General features: G+C 36.0%; 1 protein-coding gene across 3 annotated transcripts in view; it reads right to left on the bottom strand.

Moving 5' to 3' along the window:
- The window catches only part of PTPRN2 (protein tyrosine phosphatase receptor type N2), a 621,494-nt gene that overhangs the window by 377,315 nt on the left and 217,806 nt on the right, over nt 1-26,373 (bottom strand). For 2 of the 3 annotated variants that reach the window (XM_031615965.2, XM_031615967.2), the window contains exons 6-9: nt 16,851-17,334; nt 9,615-9,869; nt 8,226-8,266; nt 6,362-6,735 (exon numbers count right to left, since the gene is read on the bottom strand). In XM_031615965.2, coding sequence (XP_031471825.2) covers nt 6,362-6,735; nt 8,226-8,266; nt 9,615-9,869; nt 16,851-17,334 — 1,154 coding nt within the window. The remainder of the gene's footprint in view (nt 1-6,361; nt 6,736-8,225; nt 8,267-9,614; nt 9,870-16,850; nt 17,335-26,373) is intronic. The other variant, XM_031615966.2, reaches the window with a different exon arrangement.

The following is a 26,373-nucleotide window of genomic DNA, read 5'->3' as shown; positions in this document are numbered from 1 at the left end:
ATGTAGCAGATCAAGCTACATTATAAGAAGCAAAACTTTTGGCTTTGAGTTCAATGTTGGACAGTTATTTATTTATACATGGGCAGAGTCTACTAGTGAAAGTGATAAATTGAGCAATAAGAACTTCACATTTTCCTTTTTTTTTTTTTTTTTTTTTGGCCTGTGAGCAGTGCTGTCAGGAACTGATTTTAACAATTTTAACAAGCTTTAGTACCAAGAGCATTTCTGTTTTTTCTTTTAATTTTTAAAGCTAGTTGTAGAAGTTAAGTGAAGAATATGAACGATTTTTTTCCCCTTGATAAGACATACTTGCATACAGAATAACAATTTCAAAGAGGACATTGAGATATGTAGGGAAGGTCAAATCAGTGTTTCTGTTTGTACATGTGTGTATTAAAGGACAAGAACATTCTGTTATTATTTTCTAAGGAGAGCTGAAAAGCCTCATGAAATATAAAAGCTCAGCTTTTAAGACATATCAAGACTTTCCAGTAACAAGGAATAGTAAAACCTATTATTCCTGTTTCGTTGTATACATTGTGATTCATTTTTATTTTATATTTCATTTTTAAAAGCGATTAAAATGCCCTGCATATCACTGGTAGAAATAACAAATGATGAAGATCATGAAAATACGATTCTTTAACGACTTGCCTGGGAAAACAAAAAACCTGCAGAATGAATTGAGAATTCTGTACATTTCAGCTCCAGGGTCCTAACCTCAGCAACATCCTATAGGAAGTAATCATTATATGCAGAGCAACATCCTTTATCACCTTTATGAAGGTCCAGAAATAGTTTCAAGCTCTTAGAATCAACCTAACCATCAGCATATAAACGGGTCAGACTAATCACCTTTTGTAGCAGTCTTATATTATGAGCAGTAGATCAGTTTTCAGCTTTTTCAAAAGTAACTGAAAACAGAATATCAGCAATCTCAAATTAAAAGCACAGAACTGACTGTATGATCCAATTAAGTTAACATGTTGTGAACAGATTTACAACCTAATTTTACATAGACAGTCTGGAATTGAGCTAGCATGTGACAAAACACAAACTATCTAAGAACTGACTAATGTAACAGTGCCAGAAGTTGGCTCACAAGCCAACAGAATCGCCATGAACAGTCTGTGAGCTTGAATGTATGTGAAAAACCTTAAAATTTAGAATAGTTCCTTTGGAAGTGACCTAAAAAGATCATCAAGTCCAACTGCCTGAACACCTCAGTGCTAAACAAATTTAAAGGGCATTGTACAAATTCCTCCTGATCACTTGACAGGCATGGGGCATCAACTGTCTTTCTTGGAAGCTTGTTGCATTGTTTGATCATCCTTAAAGACATTTTTGTGATGTCCAGTCTGAGCCTCCACTGGTGCATCTTTTGCTGTTCCCACAAGTCCTGTCACTGGTTACCAGAAGAGCCCTCTGCTTCCCCTCCTCATGGAGAAGCAGAAAGCAATGAGGTTATCTCTAAACCCCCTTTTCTCTAAACTAGAAACAGTCCTCATTCTCTTCTCATTGGAGATGCCTTTCAGCCCATGCCTTACAGCACACATTTTCTGATGAATCACAAAATGAGACAGGTTTCTCTGCATTTGAAGTCCAAAATACTATGATTAAGCAGTGAAAAGAAATGAACTTTCTCTCTCGAACTAGAATTTTTCTTAGTGCATTGAAGTCTAGCCACTAGTTATGAAACTCCACACCAGCTTCACTGTTTACACTGCTGAGCAAGCAGCAGCTTGCACTTAGTTTTACTCTAGACTGTAAGAACTACAAGTTCTGGAAGTCAGGCTTTGGATTGCCTCACAAGGGACTCAGAAATCTAAATGGTGTTTAAATGTTTTGACTGTGGGATTTGGGCCCACATCTCAGAGCGCATCCTGCCAGACAAATGAGAGTATTGGCATCTTTTTGTGTTAAACAAAAATTTTCCATACTTGAAGAATTTCAAAAAAGAGGAGGAGTTCTTTAGTCTGAGACTTCTCTGATTGGAGAGTTCCCACTGATATATTCTCACTATAGCAGGGAGGTATTTTATAGCTATGGCTGGAGCAGCATGCAAGTGAAAATAACTTCCCTCAGATAATTTCATTTTATAGGATTATTTCAGAGATTAGTAGAAACAGTTCATAGCAGTAATTCTGAGAAAGAAACAAACCTCTTTCACACAAATCCTACAGTGGTTGAATATCAATTTTTTGAAAGAGAAAAGAGTAAACAAAGTAAATCACCCAATTTGATTGGTTTCTCAGCATAATAAAGTGCTGAAGCAGCACAGTGGAGGATTTGCTGGACAATTTTCTCCACTGAAGCTGTCAATTCATTCTGAAGCTTAGTGCTGATGGATATTATGGATTGGTATGGATTGCACTGCTCCAGCCATCTGAAAGGTCACAAGACAAACACAGCAGGAGTGACCTATTGTTCTTGCCATTGACAATCACACTGCCATTTTGACAAATCTTTAAACTATCACAAATCTTTTATTTAAGTATTACATGAAAATGTTTATCTTTTCTTTGTGGCACAATTAAAAGCTGGCGTCTTAGGAGTTCACTGAAGCAGTCGTAATATCTCCTTGGGTCATGCTTGCAAAGCCATGGAAGCCTGAGAATCTAATAGTGAATGGATCACCTTTGACATCTGTCAACTATACCACTGAGTAAAATCTTTTCAGTTCCATTTTCAGATCACAAGGTGAAAAGAACTCAAGCTATTATCCCTAGTGTACAAATATGCTGGACTATTTCCCTTTCTTACCGAAAGACCACTGTTTCAGCCATAAAAATGAAGCTTCACTGCACCAAAAAATCGTGGCCTATAAAAATTGATGGGTTGGAACTATGACATATTGGTTTGTGGAGAAAAGAGAAAAACATACAAAGACAGTATTATCAGGAAATAACAAAGTACTTCTCACATCACATTTCAGCATTTCATTTCGTCTGCACAAGTTAAGGTTGGATTTCAAAGATAAACCCCACTCTAATCATAATTGTAATTCTATAATCTTAACTGTGCTTATTGCTGTTAGAAACATACTTCATATCTGTCTAAAACCCAGGCTTAGAAAAACATAATTCATACACGTATTTAGCTCCAGCTTCCCTCATATTTTAAACAGAGCACTTTAAAAAAGCATAAAGATTTAAACACAAAGTATGTAAGATCAGTTGTCAAACTGATTTCCTGAGTACAGGACTACAACCACTCTCAAAAAGGAGTGATTTTAGATTCACATAGATTAAAGAATTTACTGGGAATAGTCTCTTTTTTTCACTGTGTGAGTATCATATACATGCACAGATGCACAGAAACGTGCAGCATACACTTACTGCAAAGCCATTTGTTGTTATTATTTATTTAATGCAGACAGTGACTGATTTTGTACTGATTTGCAGTATAAAAACAAACCAATGCAGGGAACATTAACATTTCCCTTCTGTGCAGTAATAGTTAACGAACATTATCACTTTCTCTATCCTCTCTCTCTCCCTAGAAAGGTTACAATTACAGCAACATTCATGAAAACAAGTCTTTATTAAAACTCTCAGCTACACTAATCCAATTGCTCTCTAAGGCCACTTTATGAACTAAAGAAATGTTTATGAGAAATATTAGTAAGCAATAGATACCTCAACCATTATAGGACATATTTCATTGTTCCTGCAGAGTGTGCAAGTTCATTTTTAGCATATGTAATTTCCTAGCTTTTATTATTCTTGCAAAATTTCAGAATATATTTTTAAAAATTGCTTTTAAAAGATAGAAGGTTTCCATTTTACTTTAGCATTACAATTAAACTTACTTAAGACAAAGAAGATTAATGACTCCGCCAAAACAAACAAACAAAAAAGAATGCATTTTGGAAGCTGAAGTTCTGAAGAAGTCATCTGCCACTGCAATGAAATCGTTTTGTTGTAGTTCAAATGCTATTTCACCCTGGTTAAAAAAAGTGTATTTTTTACTTTAGCTCAGTCTAATCAGTTAATTCTATTACTAACTCATTCTAGATTAGGAACTAAAAAAAAAAACATTATTCTCATCTTCTCTACAGTGACTTTGGAAAAAATGAGATCCAGTAGTTCCTATTGTGCTAAGAATGTAGTGAGGAGTTATCAGTTAATTTAACTGGATGCAGATACTATATGCTTTGTGTAACAAGCTGCTTACCATTACAAATACTTACACACACACACACACATATATATATATATATATTTAAATAAACTTGTATATTTGAAACACTTGAACTAGTTTAATCTCATTTATTAAAAAAAAAAATCTGGGCATTTTTATCTACATCCCCATGTTTATCTAAAAGCATCTTGCCTGAAAGTGACTAAAAATGCAATAACCTAATATGTAAGAATTACACATTTTGTCTTTCTTTTATTAAAATTTGTGAAGGAGCTGAACAAAAACTACAGTAAATTGTATTTGTGTATGTGAAATCCTCCAGAACCAGAAGTATTTAGACAAACAAATCTCTCTAGCAAGTTCCATTGAAAAACAATAGACGTTAGCTGAGCTAACTAGGAGAAAACCTGGTAAGATGAGTGGACAATCTACATGCTGCGAAGACTGGAATTCAGAGCATAGAGTATAAAAATTTTAGAGAATTCATGAGTAAAGTAAGTCAAGACAGTGGCAGTGGGACCTTACGGTGCCTTCCAGACTGATTGGAGCTGGGAGAAATAGCACTGAGCTGTGATAAAAAGTAGTTTCTACTGTTTCACATAGCATTCATATGCAGGACACAGAGGTGTGGTTAAAATAGTCTCCCATCAGTTTCTGGTAAACTGGTTTCAATAACTCAGGAGACTCCCAAGTGCCCTGTTGGCAAACTACTTGAAGGACAAATGGTGTGACCTAAACAAAAGACTGGAAGAATAATCTGCTAATAACTAGCTTTCTCTAGGAAGAGCTTGTTTAGAATAGTTAGCCAGGCTCCAGTTTCCAGGAGTAACCAGTCATCCAGACTTAACATGTTATAGGAAAACAACTCATAGTTGCAAAATGTTTAATCTGGTTAATTAAATCCAAAGCTCTTGATGATTAAGTGATGAACAACTGACACACAAGCAAGTTAACAGAAGTGTAAGAGGATGCCAAATCATTTGGGACTCTCCTTAAAGCAGATACTCCAAAACCCCCAAAGAGTGAGCACCCTCCTTCAGGATTTCTGATTACTTCTGATAACTTTTATTTCCTGCAGGGTAACCTCTGAGTCCTTATGAATATATTCCTTACATTATCTCTGAAAGCAGGTATTTGTTCCCTACTTTTTGAAAAATCTCTGTCTTTCTCTGTCTCTTTGATGTTTGCACACTGCCAAGCCACAGCTTTCACTCTCCTCTCTACAGCCTGCTCCCTCCATGTGCTACATAAAATCTCTTCCCCCAAAATATCATCTTTTCTTTGTGATCCCATCTTTCTCAAGTGCAACCCCTGTGAGAAAGCTGTTCTTTCTGGTACCCAGCCACAAGTGTTTAGAAACAACAGAGTGTGGTCAAAACAAGAACTCTTAGCAGTCCTGTTGCCTTCAATTCCAATAAGAACAAAAGAGTCTATCCGTGCTACAGAAGTTTCTGTCTCTGTTTCTCAATAAAAAAAGCAGAGAATTGTAAGGTCGTTCTAGAAATTCCTAGCTTCTCAGACAAATTGAGTTAGGATGGCTAATCAAATATAACATTGCTCTTACAGGAGGATAAGGATGTAAAAGCACTCTTAATGTTCTAAGCTCCCAAATGCTCCTATGTTAAACTGTCTATCACTAGTGGAAAAAGTTGCCTTTTGAAAATATAGCATGAAATGTCAAATTCATTAGTGACATGACCTGAAATAATTAGGTCTTTCTTTCTAAAACAGCTGCATATGGGAGGTTTAGATTCCTTTTTTTTTTTTTTTTTTTTTCCCTGATCAAAAATGAAACCACAGAGAAAACACTGTGCTTTATTATTGTGTGCCATTTTTTCAAAGAATGACTCAGGCATTGATATTTAGGCCACTTTCAAGTCAAATATTTAAAGAGCACATCCTAAGTATAAGCACACTTACTGACATATTGGAAGGTCACTTGAACATGAGAAGATAAAGTCTAAGCAAAAGACCTACAAAACTAAGTATCTTCCATGCTGGAGGAAAGGTAACTGTAAAAAAAAAAAAAAAAAAAAAAAAAAAAAAGGAACTGTTTTCTTATATTTTCATCAAAGTACTGAACCAGCAGCAAACAGTTTCAGATGTATTAAAAATCAAGCCTGTGGCATTTTCCTCTTGTGCATTCATATTTCATTAGGTGCAATGACTTCATCTTTTATACATTTAAAAATTCATTCAAATTGGCTGCTATACTTACTCTTTCACTGTCACAATATAGCCATATTCTTTCTCCTCTGCAGACTTCACTTCAAGCTGTATGCCTTGTCCTGCATTTTTCTCAGGCTGTTCATAGGAGTTTCCATCCTTCGTTAAAGCGTTCTTAATCCAGTAGCGGGTCTCACTTGGGTCTTTGGAGACAGATTCAGTGCTCTCTGCAGCTGTCAGCTCCCTGGAGAAAGTCTCACTTTTTACATTTTCCACACCAGCATTTATTTCTTCTGAGGAAGAAGAGTCAGTATCTTCAGATTTCTTGATTTCTGACTTAGTAGGTTCTTCATGTATTAAGTCTTTAGGCATATTTCCCGATAATGCATTATTTTTCAAGAAGTTAATTAATTTTGCAGTGTTCTCCTGTATTAAAAGAATATTATTACTTGTAAAACTAAATGTGTTATAATGAAAAAACCTGGATATTTTCCTTCAAGTTTATATTGATATATTAGAGTATTCATAGACTGTGGTCATTTTAGTTATTACTGCATGCTTCAAGACTATGCAGGAACAAAATATTTATTCATTAATAATAAATGAACATTAAATTATGCCACTGCACCGTTCAATAGATTTAACATGGGTGAAAGATTTTAATATTTTAAAGTTATTTTCTTATTCAAATACCACAGTATTTTTACTCAGAGAAAATCTGTTTAATAAACTGAAACAACAAGGAAATGAGCAAACGTCAAAACAATTCCCTGGAATAACTCATTAGCTGGATTAATTATATAAAACCTTATTGCAGCCAAGGACTTGGGAGGAGATGATGGCTTATGGGCACTTCGTACTCTGTGTCAAATACATTTTTTTCACCTTCTCTGTTCAAACTGTCACCAATAAATTCAGTCATGGGATCCTCTATAAATCAATCATGAATGCACCACTTTATCCCCCTGAAGAATTTCATGTGGGTGGTTAGAACTCCTGACAAATTGTCCACCTGTGTGTTTGCCTTGCTTGGTAGATGGACAGCTATTGAAGAGATTTTACTGCAAACAGAAAAGGATTTACTCATTTTTGACTCTAGCTGTTGCAGCTTTTTGACAGAGCATATAGCAGGAAAAGTTTCACTGCAGTTTTTAAAAAATATTTCCTTGAGTATTTTTTGCTCCATGAAACCCATAAAAAGAATGAAAAATAGTCCTAATAAATGGATAAATATAGGACAAGTCTACAGGGTATGATTCAAAGTTCATGAAGAATATTAGTAAAGTTATTTGGATTAGAATCCAAAATCTGATGTTACCACCTTGGGAAGAGTTTTAATGCCTAAAACTTTTGAATCATCTCTGATATTAAAAAATTTGGAACAACTGTAATGTGAAAAACTGAGGAACAGCAGGTCCCATGCAAGGAGAAACAATTCTGAACCCTCCCACATATAGTTGTCCTCAGAGAGAGCATGTTTTACTCAACTGCTTCTCAAAACCAGGTATCTCAGCAATGATGCTTACTTTCCCCAGAACCAGAAGCCATATGGCAGAGGAAAGCAAAGTATTTTCAGTAGAACACTTCAGCTCCAAATTCACTAACCAGGGAAAGAGCCTGAATTTATCTGTGCTTTGGAATCTGTTATGACTTCTGACCATTTACAGCTGAAAGAAAGGCAAAAAAAAAAAAAGGACTTGACCTACTATTTTGGAACCCATCTTAGTTAAGGGTTAGATAAATGTCCATTTAAAATTTCAATGCATCAACAAAAAATTTCTTATGCCGTGATTATGAACTGTACCTGCACAAGACACAAAACAGTTTTTATGATTCAAAAATGTGGTTTTGACCTTCACTGTATAAAAACCTGATATTCTGGGATGGAATGTTTCGTTAAAATACTGGTACTCTACCTCTTGGTCAGTTCTGGCACTGGCTTCATGCATTCCATTGTCTGTGGGATGTGAAAAGCATAAATACACAGTTATGAAGAGAAAACATCACACGTGAAACAAACACTGCTTTAAGGCTTCTTTGTTTGTACTGGTGGCCTTTTCATGCAATTTAAACATTAAGACATCAAAGCTGAAAGGGCAGACTAAAGAGCACTGTATAATTCAGTATTGTTATTCTAACCTCAGTTTGACAGCAAATTAATGCAAGATCAATAGACAGAGTACTTCAAGAGCCAATCTAATAGTGTTATTTTGCTAATTAAGTGTCTGATCTTCGTATCAGTTTATTGATATCTAAGAAAAAATCAAAAATTATTCTAACTGGCTGAATGGGCTTTTACATTAAAGAAAAAAGAAGCATAAACACCCCTCACACATTTTAGTGGGAAAAAAAAAAAAATTATATTGTCTACCAAAATCATGTTACAGTTTAACTACAATGATGATATGCAGTCACTTCATTAACCTCAATCAATGTTGGGTGTTTGTTTTATGAACTAAGACTTATTCATTTCTCCCAGCACAAATCCTCAAAACTGCTCATTTTTATCTTTTGTAGAACTGGCAATTAAAATAACCAGAATGTCTCTCACTAGTGAGGTTTTCAGTATATCACCACTGTAATCATCCTCATACTTTTGGGAGGAAAAGAAGACAATAATTTAAAATCACTGATGTCACTTGTACTTTGGTGTACTAGATGTGATAACACTCCTAAAGTAAAGAATGTGTAAATGGAAATTTAAGTTCTGCTGTGATATCAGATCATTAATGCTATATACTGTAGGTCCTAAATCTGCTTTACCATGGAAATATATGTCCAGAATGAAGCAAATAATCATAACTCTTTATGTTCCCTAAGCATGTAAAGGTACAAGTTGTTTTCTACGTGTACCTAAGACTTTCTTTTGCCAAGCAATTGTGGTACATTATGGAATGATTATCTGTAAAATTCAATTATTTACTACACATATTTTGAAACACATTCTTGGAATACAATCATCTTTCATTTTCCTTTTGCTTAAACACCTCATTTTAAAGAATGGGAAATTAGACCACACAGCATTAAGCAATTTGTTTTTCAATATAACCAAGTGTGTAGGTTTATCTTGTTTGTGAAGCTTGAAGATCAAGTGTTCACAAACAGATGTATTTGAGGTAAATAAAGTATCTATCATAAAAAGAAAACAACAAAGCTAATGCTTTGCAGCCTTTGAGAAAAAAATACAAAAACTTTCCCCCTTTGTCTTCCTTAAAACCAATTTAAAAAAATGGCTAGCACTAATGTAAAACAAAGGAAAATGAGGCTCGCTATCCTTCACTGTACTCAATTCTTACAGTCAATACCTGGTATGTTAACACTGTTTTCCATTAATCCAGTATGAATTTCTGCCTTTCCTTGAGCATCTCCTTTCTTAATTTTTGCTTCTGCTTTTTCTTCTCGAGTTTTTCCAGCACCATCTTCTGTTTTTTCCTGAATGCCAGCAGTCTGAATTGCATTAGCAATAGTATCAGCGATTTCATCCAGTTCAGTTGAGCTGAGATTCTCCACATTCACCTGGTGTTTCTCTAGGTCCTTCAGTACACCTTTAATAAGTGTTTCTGGATCACAAAACAACATAAGCACAAGATTCAGCTGTTTTCAATGAGTATATGTGCTTGTATCAGAAATATCTTTAGTATTTCCTGAAAGATATCTTTTCCTTTTTGAAGACTGACTTTTTTTTCAGAAGTGCATACAAATTCAGGGAGCCAATACATAAACTGAAGTTAGCTGATGTCCTCAGAAAAAAAAAATGGTATTAAAAATGGATGTTACAGTTTATGACTGAATAGTAGTCTATGTGGTTACTATCTAAACTGATAGTGAATCTATGCCAGTACAACCTAACAAGTTGTCCTACAGAGATGAATATAAACTTTTCATTTCTTTACAAACTCAGCACCATTTCCTAGTCCAAAAGGATTCAAAAACTGATGTATTAACACAACTCAATTTTTTTTTTTTGAACTGCACTAAAAAGCAGTACCTAAATACAGCAAATACAATAGTATCTATTAGATGTCGGGTTTCTTTGTCAATTTGGTTTCTGCAGCTGTATACAGTTTTGGAAAAAAAGCAGTCAGATATTTTGTCATTCAATCAAAAAGCTCCACTCAACTAAAAACATTTCATAAATATATATGCAATGAACAAATCTTCTAAATCATAATGGTTTATCTTGTAAAGTAAACATTTCGACAAAAATGAACTTCACCAAACACTGTTTTGGTTTGTCAGCTATGAACAGCATGGGGAAAACGTCTTATAAATCATATTAAGGAAATAAATGTTAAGCTGATAGTCCAGACCAAGAAAATCAAATGAACATATATTTAGGAAGCAAACAAACAAACCAAAACCAACAACAAAAAAAAACCAAACAAACAAACAAACAAAACAATCCAACACCAGAGCCAACACTGATGTGAAAAAGGTTTTGAAGATGAGAAAATTCAAGGACAGTAGATGTAAGAGATGAACTAGAAGATGTAGTGTAGCAGCCATTCAGGAAAGTTACCTCTCTGACTGCATATATCATTTAGTTCCATTCCAAGTAACTGTAAAATTCAGACTAATCTCTATTGGATAAATAAACACTTTTAATTAATTAAGGACTTCCTCTGGCATCTCAAAAACCATTTCTAGTCATGCCTCTGTTCTGCTTAGTCATATTCTTTAGAAATTTATCACATATATGTATGCAAGAAACCTTTCACTTGTGTAAGAACATCAAGTTGTAGACTGTTAAATGTATAAATTTCTACATAAACAGTCTAAAGGCAATATCCAACCTTTTCTAGCAATGTTGCCAAATGCTTTAGCACCTCAAGGCTAATCAAAAGATAAAGCATGTTATTGAGAGCATTATCCAAATGTCTCTTCCACACTAATGGATCTGAGGCATCAAACCTAGGAAATCTGCACCAGTCTGTGAGCACCTTCACAGTAAAAATATTTTTCCTAATGCCCAGTCTGACAAAGATTAAAACACTCAAAGAAGAAAGGCAAAATAAAAGGTTTTGTTTCTCACAGCATTAGGTAAGAAATAGTAGCAAGACACTTTTGTACTCTAGGGAAAAGGCAGAACACTTGTGATTTTGCAGGGACACGAACCCAGGATTGTTTGTCATTAGGAAAAGAGGCCAAGACATTGGACATTTCTGTCATTTTCTTTTTGATCCCACAATGTTAAAATCATAGAATCATCTGGGTTGGGAAAGACTTAGAAGATCACCAAGTCCAACCACCAACTTTACCTACAGATATCCACCACTAAACCATGGCCTGATCCCCATAACTCACCAACTAAAGTAACTCTATTTTCCCTGGATTATTTAGTCAGTAAGAGCCAACATAGCTTAAGTATTTTAAATAGTAGGTTTATTGTGAGTTGAAGAGTGTTTGAAGTTGTGTTTAAAAGCACAGTACAGGAAAAATGTTAAGTGAGAGAGTTGAAAACAAAATCCCACAATCTATGCCAAATTCTCCAGTCCATGATCAAATTGAATTCAAGAAATTTTCCTGGGAATCACAAGTAGCTATTTAGAGGACAGCCATTAGGAGAGGGTGTTACACAAAGCAGCAATGCAGGAAATTAAGCTATAAGAAATACCAGCATGCCAGGTTACTACTAAAGTCTTGTTGCTGCTTAGGTATCACTTCTGTTCTTATGTTTTATAGAACTATCGACCAATAAAATGACATGACAGAAAAACCTGAATTATTGAAGCAAAAGTAATAAAGTCAGCAAAGAAAAGACAGAATATATGTCAGTTCAAAATCAAAACTAAAACTTTTTAAGTGCATAAAAACACATTGCAAGTGCACTGCAGCAGGAAAAAATATTCTTGGAATAGTCTGACTATCTGACATCTGTGCATCTACATCAGAATGAAAACTACAGTGATTTCAATGAGTATTTTTTTCAAGAGCTTTTATCCATTTCTCCATTGGTATGAATAACCTATGAAGTACAGCAGTTAATAATCTATGAATGAAATTTTGAAGTTTTTTGAATACCTCTAGAATAATATTTAGAATCATTTTTACTGCAGATGTGGGATCCACCTCTGTATTTTCTAAGCCCTTTTGTAAAGGTGGAATGGTCATGGAAATTGTCTATGAGAAAAGCAAATGATTTTTAAGAACAAAAGCAAACTAAGAACTTTTTCTAAGAACACACATCATTGATTAATGTCATTCCCTTCTAGGCAAAAGAGGAATAGCAGATTGGAGACCTGTACATGAGTTTCCCACAATCCAGATGAATTTCCTAACTGTTCCTAACTGATTTAGGGTCACTCAGTCACCTCCCAACAATAGTTTTGAAGCATTTTCAATTTGTTCAGCTTCAGAACAGAACCTACATTTATTTTCCCTAGCCTTAGGATGCCTGATTCTAGTCATAACATTGAAAAAAATGCCATTCTGCTATTGTGATTTTCAAGCTGCTAGGAAACATCTTACCCAGAAATTATATTTTTGAAGTAGTTCAGTGTTTAACATACTACAAAGTTTTACATGAGGAGACGCTTCAAAGAAATTTTAGCAAATAGAACAAGGATAAAAACAACTGAGTAAAAGTTGTATAAAATGTGTTCATTCATTTAAGATAAGTTAGTTCAAATTACAGGAATTCAGTAGCAGAAACAAGTCTAAAGTTGCTCAGAATTCTAATTTGAAAAATCAGCAACCTGGGGTTTCCAAGATGAAAGTAAATTTTAAACCTCAGAAAAATAACTTCCTTCTGCATTTGCCTGTTAAGTTTTATGCAAGCTAGTTACTGGCCATTACATCAATATCAGAAAAGAAATCTTAAAGCAGAATTATGTTTCAGGTAACGTATAATTAAAAGAGCTCTACTGAAGTAGCACTACTGAATTTTTGTTTGCTTGTTTCAGTTCCTTTGCAGCCAGCTGTCAGAACCAAACACTGAGCTAAGTCAGCAACACGTAGTCAATGTCATTTCCACTCCATTTCATTTTTCCAAGCCTATTGCTCTTCGTATTTATTACTTTAGCCAAGCATTATCTCAGCAGTCCAATTCCAAAGGATAATCATCAATAACCTCCAAATAAATAAATAAATAAATAAATGATAAAAAAGGAAATGAAAGATGGAGAGCAATCAAATGAGAAACCGAATGGCCACTGGCTGTACCTCAGTTACTACTAACAAGCTCACTGCAAGTCCTTCTGTTTCATTAAAAAAATGTTATAGAGAAGCCTCCTATTCCTCTGTTGCTGCTATTTCTACTCTGGTCAACAACACCCACACTTGTGCTAATGTAAGTGAAAACTTAGGCTGCTTTTAAAGAGCAAGTGTGAATTAAAATGCTGAGGACAGAAGGCAGCAACCAAAGGTAGTAAGTACGAGGAGTATCATGTTCACATCGAGAGGAAGAGTCACCAAAAGGTCTATAACAGCCCGGTGAAATTGAGGTCTACACAAAGAGTCTTCCCAGTTTACTGAAATGCTGTTAAAGTGTCTGTGTCCACTTCATATTATGGTACTGGTTCATTTTTGTAAATAATTTGAAAGCAATATGATATGGCTGATACACACAAATATAAATGCATCTACTTAAAAAGCATCTCTGGACAACTTAAAGGAATTACTATGAATTTTCTAAAATCTAAACAATCTAAAAAGATTGTTGCAGAAAGATCAAAAAGCAGTGGGCTACTCCAATGGCACAGCACTTCAGGAGCATCCACTTGAGCATGAACATGTGTCTGTACAGCCTTTATATTCTCCCACCAGCATTATGGGAGTGAAGTCAGCAATGCTCAGCCATGCTTCAGATTGCCTGTACTGCAAACTTCTGTACTACTGTACTTCTGCCTCGGCTTCGTCTTCTGAAATGAAGAAGGCAAGTTGCCTTTCATATTTACCACAGAACTGTGATGACCTTAAAAGCACATATATCACAGCTGATATAATTTTTAATATCAGCTTCAACGTTTGAACTCTCCTTACTCAGTAACAATAACAACTTACTAAGGGAAAAAATGGCTTTTATTGCACACCACATAAATCATGCTCCATACATTACTGGGACAACTGCTACAGTCAGTTTGCTCAACAAGTGGTGCAGAAGCAGTAACTGTGTTGAAATCATAACACGCCACTTCCTCCTTGCGACCAGCAGTCCGACAGGGCAGACTGTTCGTTTGTAACCCACCATCCTGTTCAACACACATCAGCTGTCCTCAGCAGCTGAGCATCAGCCAGCTTGGTGGCCACAGCTTTGCAAGACACAGAACATGCACAAATAATTGTGCTCTATAAATATGGAAACGTGCTATTTTTGGAAAAAACAAAAACATATGTATTACTAATTTTGTGACTTTAGCAGAGCAGTGGAGAGATATCTTCTGCAATACTTAATATAGAAAAGAATTGAGTATACTAGAACCAATAATTTTAAGCAGAAAAATTCTAAATAGTGCTGGTGCAGAATGCAGCTTAATGATTTCCAGGTTGCACAGTGACTACAAAGGCAGCACCCACACACATCATACTTCTACTAAAGGTAACTGTTTTCAAATCTGATAAAAAATAACTCCACGTTTCCTTCTCTTCTATTTCTCCCTCAGGGTGCCTTGTTAGCTAATTCACCTGCCACTGTTTCACCACAATTCTCAGTGCTAATCTGCTCAGTACCTTCTGGATTGTTCTGCCAGACAGATTGCTGTGTCTAATTCTGCACAAGATGCAGTACTGAACTGAGCTTGTGCAACTGTCCTGCTCAGTTTTTGAACAGTTGTATGGTTTCGAAAATGCAAGAGAGTGTGAAACCCCCATACATAAATCCTGAAGCACCAGAGAGCCTGGAGATATGTTAAAAACAGAAAAAGATATCATCCAGGCAAATCTGAATCCAAACCATCATCATTCTAACAGACAGTACTTTAGGCTATGAATATACTCGTATCTGTCCTCACCTCTTCCTTATAAGACTGTTAAGTGGCTCAGAAATACAAAGGAATACATATTGCTTCCTACTCAAATGATCATAATTTTATGTCTAAGAAACATTTAAAAGCTAATGTAATGGAAGAAGCTCCTACAAGGCATGTTATGTATGCAAAGTCAAAGCAGCACAACCCGATGAATTGGGAAACGTGTTATTCCCTCTAAGTGTTAAGCATTTTTTTCCCACTTGGCACCTACTAGGAAAGGTGAAGTGGAACAGCTGGAGGATAATGAAACCAGCATGTGCCTAGTTTGTTTTGAGTCTAGCAACAAAATTGTCTAACCTGTGCGAGAGACTTATAGTGCCACCTGGATTTGATTTTACATTATAGTTCGTTCTTTGAAACCTATTATCTCTGGGCACCATACCAAGAATGCTTTCACTTCTGAGCATCCTTTAGATTGCAAGCATTATCTTTCCCTGTCGCATCTTTGATGTTTTCATGTGTTCTGGCTTTTTTTGTTGTTGTTGCTTTTGTTTTTGTTTTACAAAATAAAAATAAGAAAAAGGGAAAAAAAACCACCAGAAATCTAAGAACATTAAACTTTATAGATGATAATAACTACAAAAGGGATTCAAAGAAACCTGCTTGTATACACTGAAAATCTATTCGGATCGTGGTAAATGCACTGTAAGAGATGTAACTGCTTGGCAATGGTCAAGGATCAATTATTTTATTTTTCAGACACCGTGAACCACTGGAATAACACCAATTATTAGTTAGCTTGGAGAAACACTGAATGACTGAAAATTATTTTCTAAACTCTACCCGATCCCCTGCCATAATATGACAATCTGCCTTGCACTTAAAATGCATCATGGTGTCCTCTGAGATGTTGCACTCAATGTTCTTTTAAGTATCTGTCAAACTATCACATACAAAAGAAATCAGGATCCAGTCATGCTAAGTTGCATTAGCAAAAAAAGAAAGTACAGCAAATAAGTTGTAATAGATGGCACAGCCAAATGGAGCTCTAATTCCATCTTATAGAATATAAAATCATAGGGTATTCTGAGTTGGAAAGGACCCATACAGATCATCAAGTCTAACTCCTGTATTACTGTGTGCCTGCATAATTGAGAGACTTCCCTCCATATGTACTGTGCAAAATTTATGTCACTGTTAATTTCTGAGTCTAACTTTGAGTTTTACCCATTGTCCTTGAAGTTCTAGATAAATAAATAAAAATTAAACAAAACTAGATAGCCTATAGTACCTATATATAGTGTGGGTTGCGTACATAAAAACAGATGCAAAGATACACTCATAATTACTAATTGTTTGAAAGGTGCTTTGAAAATATAACAAGTTACGTAAATGCTATGGTTTATTGAGTGCCATGTATATCTGGATGCATATGGAAGGTGGGCTGAAGAATGTGGGTAGATGTTTGAAGAGTTTGAAGAGTCGTTAGAATGGTGAACATTATTACCCTGAGTAAAAAGATAGAAATATGTCAATAGTAGGAGATATATGTCAATGTCTATTTATATTTTTTAAAAAAAAAAAAAGCTCAGTGATCATGAGGGAAACTTCAGAAAAGATAAAATAAATAAGTACCAACTTTACCATCCACTACCCTCAGCAGGTCCTTTGGATCATTCTGGGAAGCAGATTTATGATTCAGCATCTCGGGGGCTGGCCTTAGCACTCCAGAGGCAGGCTGTGGCTGGAACAGTTTATTCATTTTGAAATCTTCTGCTTTTCCTCTGGAAAAACTTCCATCAAAAGGACCAACTTGAGGAGAGTAGAATCTATCAGCATAAACGTGTGACCCTTTAGTCCTACTGTGAGAGCTTTTATCATTGCTTTGTGCTGACAAGTTCTGAGTGATGTACGTATGCAGTGCAGCCATCAGAGCTTTCTGGTCAAGCCCAACTTCTGACTCCATTGAAAACTTGTCTGGCTGAGGCTGGTTGAAGGTCATCCCATGGAGATTTTCAGCATACTGTTGATGAGATGTTGATGCGTGGGCCAATGGAGTTGCTTTTTCTTTGGGTTTTTGCATCAAGTAGTACCTAACAGGATCATTATAGACATAGCTCTAGAGAGAACAGAAGGTAGAAAAAAAGGACTGGGTCAGTATTTCATGGTAATAATTTTTGTTATCCCAGGTATAAATCATCAGGAAAACAAGAAAGAAACAGAACCTGTAGGTGTAAGGGGGTTGCAATTCTCACACTGTTAAGTTTTGCTTGAAGAGGCACTATCAGCTTGGCAGAAATTTTGCAAAACAATTCATTAGACTATTAAAGCAAGAGAAAGAGATTACAGAGAGTGAGAGTGATAAAATTCAAACTTGATGTTAATGATGTATGCACTGTTTGCATAGAAGAAAGAAAATTAGTGAAATCAATTTCCCTTTGTATTTTAATAGACTTCTGAGAATAACTCTTATTTTTTTGTTACTTAGGCAAACCTTCAAGCAAAAAACAGAAAAGTCATCTCTTAAATAACAGAGAAAATATAAAAAATATTTTGTATATAAAAGATACTTTGTTCTGTTTAAAATTCAATCTTTGAATTTTTGACTAAATTAAATTTGTAATCAGAGGATCCGTTATAAAGGATATAAAGAATATGAAGAAGATATAAAGGATATAAAGGATATAAAGAAATGTAAAAGTTTTTAATTTCTTGATTATTTTTAAATAAAATAACTCAGTAAATTAAACAAAAAAATATACAAGATGGTTCAATTATCCTAAAGCCACATTTTAATTAGAAAAAAATGCTGAGAAAACTGGTAAGAGTGGGCAGCCATGAAAGTTTCTGTTCTCAGTTTCAGAATTTCAAAGGTCACAATGGGAAATTCAAAATCACAAGAACTGTGCTGTTCTTGTTGACCAATTTTTCGTAGATGAAAAAATTTAGTTTTGAGGACAAATTCTGAGTGCCCCTTAAGCACTTTAATCTTTACTCGGTACTTAAAAAAAAAAGAAAAAACATTATTTACTATTACATAGACTGTAATCTAATCCTAAACAAAATTTTGTTATGATCACAACCCGAAGGCAGAATTTTCTCTTTTTGACAAAGCAGTTCTACTATCCTGAATTATTTCACTCAATACTACATGCCAATTTGAACAAAGAGATTTATTTATGTTCACAGTTATTCCAACTATTCTTCATTCCTTCAATCGTTAGCAGGGTCTGTTGTGAAAGGACAAGGGGAAATGGTTTCAAACTAGAAGACAGAAGATTCAGATTGGATATAAGAAAAAAGTTTTTGACAGAGGCTAGTAAGGCACTGAACAGGCTGTCTAGAGAGGTGGTGAACACTATTCACCCATTCCTGGAGACACTCAAGGTTAATCTGGACAAGGCTCTGAGTACCTGATGGAGCTATAGGTGTCCCTGTTTATTGCAGGGGTTTGGACGAGGTGACCTTTAAGAGTCCCTTCCAACTCAAACAGATGATTCCATGACTATGTACTGCAAAATGCTGAAAAATATGTCCTGGATCTCTGGTTTTTGTGGATTTTTGTTTAAAGGGTCAGAAAAGCACCTCAGACAGCAATCATTCCAACTCTCACTGCTGTGAATCATAACAGATCCCTGGTGTCTCTGCATTGACAGTAGACCAACAGGGGACTGAGACAGAGCTGAAGCATAAATTCGGAGACATGCAGAAACCGTACACATCAGAGGAGAGCAACAAGTAGAATTTAGCCTGGAAAAAAAACCCCACTGTTTTTAATGAATACTACCTACATACTTAATGGCAAGGCCTGGATCTGAAAATCTACTAGTCATATGTATTTATTTTCTAGTGCCAACAGGTCTTTGCATTGTGTATTAATTAACGATACTGCCCAGAAGGAACTGAAGAGGATAACACAAAGCAGATGATCCACACACACCTCTCCATTCCTTACCACCTCATGCTCCTTTCTTCGATGTTTGGAGGACTGTCTGGGGACAAAGGCAGGGAAAACATGAAAGGGAAAGGAGGAAATTCCCCATTCAGACAGTGAAGAACATGGAATCAGCTAAATCCATCTCAGGTAACTATGCTTTAATTGAGATCTTTCTCCTGCATCCAGCTGCCTGTTTTGCTTCTAAAGATTTACTAATAAACCAAATCTTAGGGAAAGCATAGCTGCCAGACTCTCTCAAACTACTTGTGAAAGATCAGGGTCAGGTGACGTGGGGCGGCTTTTCATGGGCCGTTTAACAAGTCCAAACAGTCTTTAACATTAACAAATCTATGATTTCCTATGCTTTTTCAGACAAGATCATCTTGAAAGAAAATGCAAGAGAAACACCAAGTGATTGTACACAAATTGCATTATATGTGAGAATCGGCCCTGGGCTCAGAGCTGCATCTTTGTCAAGAAGGGGCAGCCGCTCAGCAGCTTGACAGGTCACACTTCGGGCAGTAGGGATGAAATATTAAAAGTTCTAATTAAAGCTCAGCATCGACAGCTCAGCTGTCTTCACAGGGCACTCAGTTACCAGCCCATCTGATGTAGCTCAGTCTGACTTAATTAAAGGGCTCTCACAGCTGTATGGCAATCCTCAACGTGGGTAACAAAGAAAAAAAAAACTGTTCCTTGCTGTTTGTCATCTCAGATAAAACACAGCACAAAAAATGTATGTGCAAACAGAAATACACAAGATAAAATGCAAATAAAAGTGCAGCAATGGATAATTATGCTAGGCTCTGAGACTTTGCTAAGTGGCTTGGGGAAAAAAAAATATCTATTTTTTTACAGGAAGAGACAGGAGGAAAACATCTGTTACACGTAGTTCAGTGACAATTTACATCTTACATTATTAATAAGGAAGGTTTTCTGCACACTAGTCTCCTGAACATGGATATTGCTAGTCTGACTTATTTCAAAGTTAGATAGGATAACCCATGGCCAATGAAAAGAATATGTACAATTCCCTAGTTGGTGCCTTTGAAGACCCTGCTAACATCATGAAGAACAGGACAATGGGGACCAGGAAAAGTGTAAAAAAGAAAATTCATTTCTACACTGATTAAACTGACAGTAATAAATGAAAAAAAATAAAGAATACCCACAACCAATCAACCAACCAGATAAAAAAGCATTAAATGAGATGTGCAGAACTAGGAAATAATACTGTAGTACATACATAATTGTTACATACATCCATACTTCTCTATTACAGAATCATAGAATCCTTGGAGTTGGAAGGGATCTTTAAAAGTTATCTGGTCCAACTCCTCTGCAATGAACCAGGACATCTACATCTCCATCAGGTGCTAAGAGCCCCATCCAGCCTGCTCTTGAGCGTCTCCAGGGACGGGGCATCCACCACCTCTATGGGGAACCTGTGCCAGTGCCTCACCACCCCCACTGTAAAAGACATTTTCTTTACACCCAGCCTAAATCTACCTTCTTTTAGTTTATTACCATGAACAAATTTTTTATCAGATAAAATAGTACTCAATAATCTCATGTTACTAATATTTAAAAAGTACTAATCTTTAAAAAGTACTCTGAATTGCAAAAACACTCAATTAAAAAAGATCTTATTTCTCCACCTCACAAGATTTTCCTCCCATTCACCACCTTTCAAATAAGTTATCTCAATAATTCACACATTATCAACCGCCTTATATACACTAACCTTTCTGAAGATGGAATTGTTAGGGTGATGTCTTGTATGGTTTAGCAATGTAAGTAACTGACATTTTCTGTATGAAGGTTCACAGAAGGGCACATTAAATGACACCCTGCAAATACACTCTGAGTCTATGAACTATATGTTTTGTTTAACAAAAAAGTAATTTAAAAAAGGAACAGGATGAGATACATACATCATAAGGCACAGATAAATACTGTGCAACTTATCCACCAAGGGGCAGATTGATTTGAATGTCTGGCCAAAGGGCAGAAGGAATAGAATTAAATTTATGACAAAACATTTCTTGAGAATATATTTTCTTAATCTTAAAGGGAAATATGCTGAAAGAAATTCTTCAGGAATACAAAAAAGAAAAAATATCTTCCTCCCTCAATTTCATTTGGCCTTTTTAAAAAAAAAAAAAATTTCAGATATTAATTCATGTTTGCTACCATCCAAATTTGGTAGACCATAATTCCACTTACATTATTTACTGTGGCTATATGAGATAGTGGCAATACTCTCTCCAAAATTAAAAAAAACAAAAAATAACAAACACAAATACCAGGCTGTCCCTCATCAACAGTGTCCTAGGGCTACCAAAAATAAAATGTTTCATCTTTTAACTTACTGTGTGAAGGGAAAGAAGTTTAGCTTTTCCTACCAGGAGCTGTTTAGATGCTTTGCAAAGTGCATGCACTTGCCTTGTATAAACCTGCTACTTGGGAAATTGCACACATTCATGTAAGCCCCCATCTCACAAAGAGCACTGTGGGCTGTGAGTCTGTACACCTCCATTTACCTTTGCCTTGAGAAAAATCCAGCTGACAACGAAACTTGAGGTCTGTACCAGTCATGAGGAGTGGATTACAGTGCAAAAGTTCCTGGGTTGGAGCTGGGTAAGCAGTACAGCTGTGTCCTCAACAGACTGTTCTGCAAAGTCCTATGCTAACAAAGCTTTAATTCTTCCAGTCTGTGAGCTGGTGTATCCGAATAGTGCTGCACTGTGAAGAGGATATCTTAGCAGGCTTCAAGCCAGCTGAAGGGAAAATCTCTGTTCTACAAGTCTCTGCATGCTGCAGACATGAAGTTACATATATAAGTTCATTCTTATGCTTGTCTGAAAATAATAAATAAAGCCAAAGGAAAAAATTCAATCTTCCAAGCAGTAGTAGAGCAAAAGTATTTTCCACCAACTTATAATAGCCTTTTCACTTACAGTGACAGTAATAAACAGACAGTAATATCATGCAAGAAACCATTGCATAAAAAAAAAAAAACCAACAACTTGGAAGATTAATTTGTAACCCAGAAAGCAGTAAAGAGGCCAAACCAGTGCCTTCTGCAGCAACGGGATGCTCTCAGGCCTGTGGTCTTTTGACAGATTCGTAGGCCGAAAGCAACAGAGATGGTTAGTCATCTCATAAAGCCTATTATTTCACTAATAATTTTCTGTAACTATCTCATATTTTCTTCCTGAGAATTACAACAGCTTTGAAACCATTTAAGAACTACATCAGAGAAGTAAAGATGGCAAAGATTGTTAATTAACATCCTGTAGTTTGCAGTGTGAAAAGCTTGATCAAGCAAAAGGGCTCCTCAGAGCTTTCTTTGATCAAAACTAGTGATGACTTTGCTTCCTAATTCTGGTTGTGGCACTGCAGCATAACAGGATTGTCTGGAGGTCTGCCTGTATATCATTCACTAATCTACACTGCTGTAATTTCTGGTGGCAGAGATTTGATTGTGAGCAGCATATTCTACCATGTTTAAACAAAATCACCTCTAAAATAAAGAAGAAAGAGAAGATAACTATGTTGGTTTCTTTCATGTATAAGTAACTATTTAAAAAATTCACTTTTAAGTCTCAAATGTTCCCAGACATTCTTGGTCTCCTTTGAGATGTTCTTAGCTACACAGACTTTCCTGCATTAATAATTCTTATCGTTAGTAGCCATTCTTTTTTCTGCTGAGGAACGTGCTAGCTGTTTGTTCTCTCTGTTTCTGACAGATCTCCATCCATCACGAATTGAATAAGATTCAACAAGGCCAAGTGCAAGGTGTTGCCCTTGGGTCGAGACGATCCCAGATATGCATACTGACTGGGAGAACTCATCCAGAGTAGCCCAATGGAGAAGGACTTTTGGGTCCTGGTGGACGAAAAGCTGGACGTGAGCCAGCAGTGTGCTCTTGGAGATCAGAAGGCCAACTGCATCCTGGACAGCATCAAAAGAGAGGTGGCTAGCAGGGCAAGGGTGGTAGGTGACTGTTCCCCTCTGTTTTGCCATCATGAGGCCCCACCTGAAGTAGTGTCCAGGTCTGGAGCCCCAGCACAAGAAAGACATGGAACTTATGGAGCAGGTTCAGAGGAGGGCCACAAAGATTATCAGAGAGCTAGAGCACCTCCCATGTGAAGAAAGACTCAGGGAGCTGGGCTTGTTTAGCTTGGAGAGGAGAAGGCTCTGGGAAACATCACTGCAGCCTCTCAGTGTTTGAGAGAAGCTTGTAAGCAGGAGAGGGTCCGAATTTCAAATGGTCTGATAGTGGTAGGACAATGGGGAATGGCTTTAACTTTGAACATGGGAGATTTAGATTAGAGTTTTGGAGGATTTTTTTTTTTGCTCAGAGGGTGGTGAGTACAAGCTTCCCAGAGAAGCTGTGGATGTGCCCATTCCCATAGGTGTTCAAGGCCAGGTAGGATGGGGCACTGGGCAGCTTGAACTGCTGGGCGGTAACCCTGCTCACAACAGGGGAGGTAAGTAAGATCATCTTTAAAGGTCCTTCCAACCCAAGTCATTGCGTGATTCTAGGATTCTATTGGATACAATAACATTTCTAAAACAATACCGTTGGTGTAGAAAGAGTGTGTGTAAGCAGGCTGACCAGTACACTTGTTTGACCATGCTCCATATATCCATTCCACTGCAGTCTGTCCTGCCTCCCCAGTAATCTCCACTTCTGAGAAGATGTCTATTGTGTGTCTGTGTGTGCCTATGGTGATCTGAAAGCCAAGAGGGGACAGAAAGCAGAGGCAGCTTCACCACTGTCAGGCTACCAGATTAGTCTACTCCCTCATGTTAATAACAGGAACCAATGAAGTGACAATCAGCCTCCAGTGGATGATAGAAATTGTGCAGAATGTTGATGAGTGCTGATAGATATACTTGGGTTTGTCAGTCTCCCTCGTCTGAGAACAGTTTGCTCATATGTCAATAAGCCTGTTACTTAAGGTTTCAGAGAAAGATGTTTAAACACATTTTCTCTAGGCATATGCTGGTATATTGAGCTAACTCATTATCTAAAAATGATTTACATAGAAACATGAAAATCTTCATCTGCCAAAAGTTGAGCACATTAACACCAATCCAACGTATTTATAACTCCAACATATGAGCCTAGAGACTACCTTTATCCAAAGAAATATAAATGAACAGAGATCTGCAGGATTCATGTCTATAACAATCCCTCCAAAAGCAAGTGACCATTTGCTGCATGACTGCTTGAGGGTATTTATTATCCAATTTGAAAAAAAAAAAAAGTTGCATTGTCCTGATTTTTATATACAAACACACTCACACAGATGTAAATAAAACCAGATTTAAAGTTTTAATTACTATGACCTAAGATTAAAGATGGGATACTTTTAAATTTGTATGACGTCCACTACCTTCTTAATTACAGAAACAAGAGCCTCAAACACACAGTATACAGCAAAATAAAGAATTAATTTTGAAAAGGTGGTGAATCTGAAAAAGAAGGAAATCATTCAGCTTTTGAGATTTTAAAACTATCAATCAATGTTTTAGCAATTACTAGATAATTCCTAGAAAGTAATGAATCAGCCTTATAAAAATCCCATGACCTGACACACATCATTTATTAATACCATTTCTATAGCTCTTGCACCTTCCAATTACTGTACAAACAATTAATCTATACAAGATAAACGTGTGATAGGGGATTAGGATTTCTATGTTAGTTACAGAATTGCTGCCAAGCCATTGTACGCAAACCCAGAGCTGTAGGTATTGGCAGGTGTTAGCTCTAAGACTTGAAAAGCATGGTACTGGCACTAGAATCTTCACTTGCTAAATTAGTAAGTTAAAAAATTAAGTTGCAGGTCGTTTTAGATCACTGAAGTCTGTATTTATGGTGCAAAGAGCCTGCATGTAATTTTACTAGGCTTTCTAGCCATGATTCCCTCACAGGCATGGCTACCAAACTTCCCCACAAAAATCTGAAATACACACCAGACACATGCAGATGTTGAATTTAATGTCTAATTTTATATATTTAGATAACTGGAAATTCACATATTTGCATATTATAACACATTCATAATGTGCGTGTATATATTTATTTATGTATTTGAAGTTATATATAACTTGGAAATTCCCTTTTCTCTCCACTGCTCATAAAAGGAGCTTAGGCTGACTTGAACTAATACACTGGTATTTTGCTAAACGAATTCTCCAATTATTGTGAGCTTTTGTTTGCTGTTTTGCTTTGTTATAAGAGGACTTTAATGTTTCTATTTAACTGAAAAGATCCATGAAGGGGAAAATGATCAAACAGATGAAGTACTCACTTGAGGTTTAACTTTAAGTCTGCATTCTACCAAAAAAAAATCCTCCATGACCTTAGAAAAGCCATCTAATCATTCTGTGAAATAGGGATATTAGTTCTACCCTACTTTCTAAGTGCATTAAGTAAATAAGTACATCAATGTTTTGTGACATTCAGACGTTAACTCTAATGGCTGTTGTATAGATACGCCAATAGGGAGGAAATTCTGTAGCTTCAGGGTGGTACACTTCTATCAATTATTCCTGATATTTTTATTAAATTGTTTATGCACAGGGTATATTATGTTTTTCTTCCTTGTACAGAGTCACACATATAGAAAATATTAACTTTAATATTTATACAAGCAGAATTTAAATGTATGCACAGCAGAAAGGTCTTTTGCTTTTCAGCAGTCAGCCATCAAATCAATTTTTTACAATCTTCATTCAGTACTGTATTTTAATCAATGTTAGATAAATAAGGGTCTTGCTTTTTTGAATTACAGCTCCAGATTAAAATGAGCAATGATTGCAATGATTTCTTACTAGTTAATCAGCATAATCACTGTTTGTAGATAAATTCAGAGTATATCTTCCAGCATTTTGTGTGCTCTGATTTTCTAAAACAAATAATAATCCCTTTAATAATTATCACACATCTTAGTTCTTTGAGGAGATCAATTACAAAGTGTCAAATAACTGATTTTCAACCCAACAATCTATGAGTGCCCTTCCCTGAAAGGGGAAAGTGGAATACTCCTCCTTGTACCATGGGTTGAAATACAAGTTTTACCAAATGCCCTGCCTAACTTTTGCAAGCTTTGAGATTGCAGCAAACTCACTCTGCCTTGGGCATTTATTTGCATCTATTCTCTTTTCAGCACTGCTGTACTGCTGGTCTACCAACCAGCCATT

This window comes from Phasianus colchicus, chromosome 6 (assembly GCF_987193195.1).
Source record: "Phasianus colchicus chromosome 6, bPhaCol1.hap1.1, whole genome shotgun sequence".
NCBI lineage: Eukaryota > Metazoa > Chordata > Aves > Galliformes > Phasianidae > Phasianus > Phasianus colchicus.
Note: the sequence above shows the minus strand (reverse complement) of the source record. Positions and strands in the feature narration are given on the sequence as shown.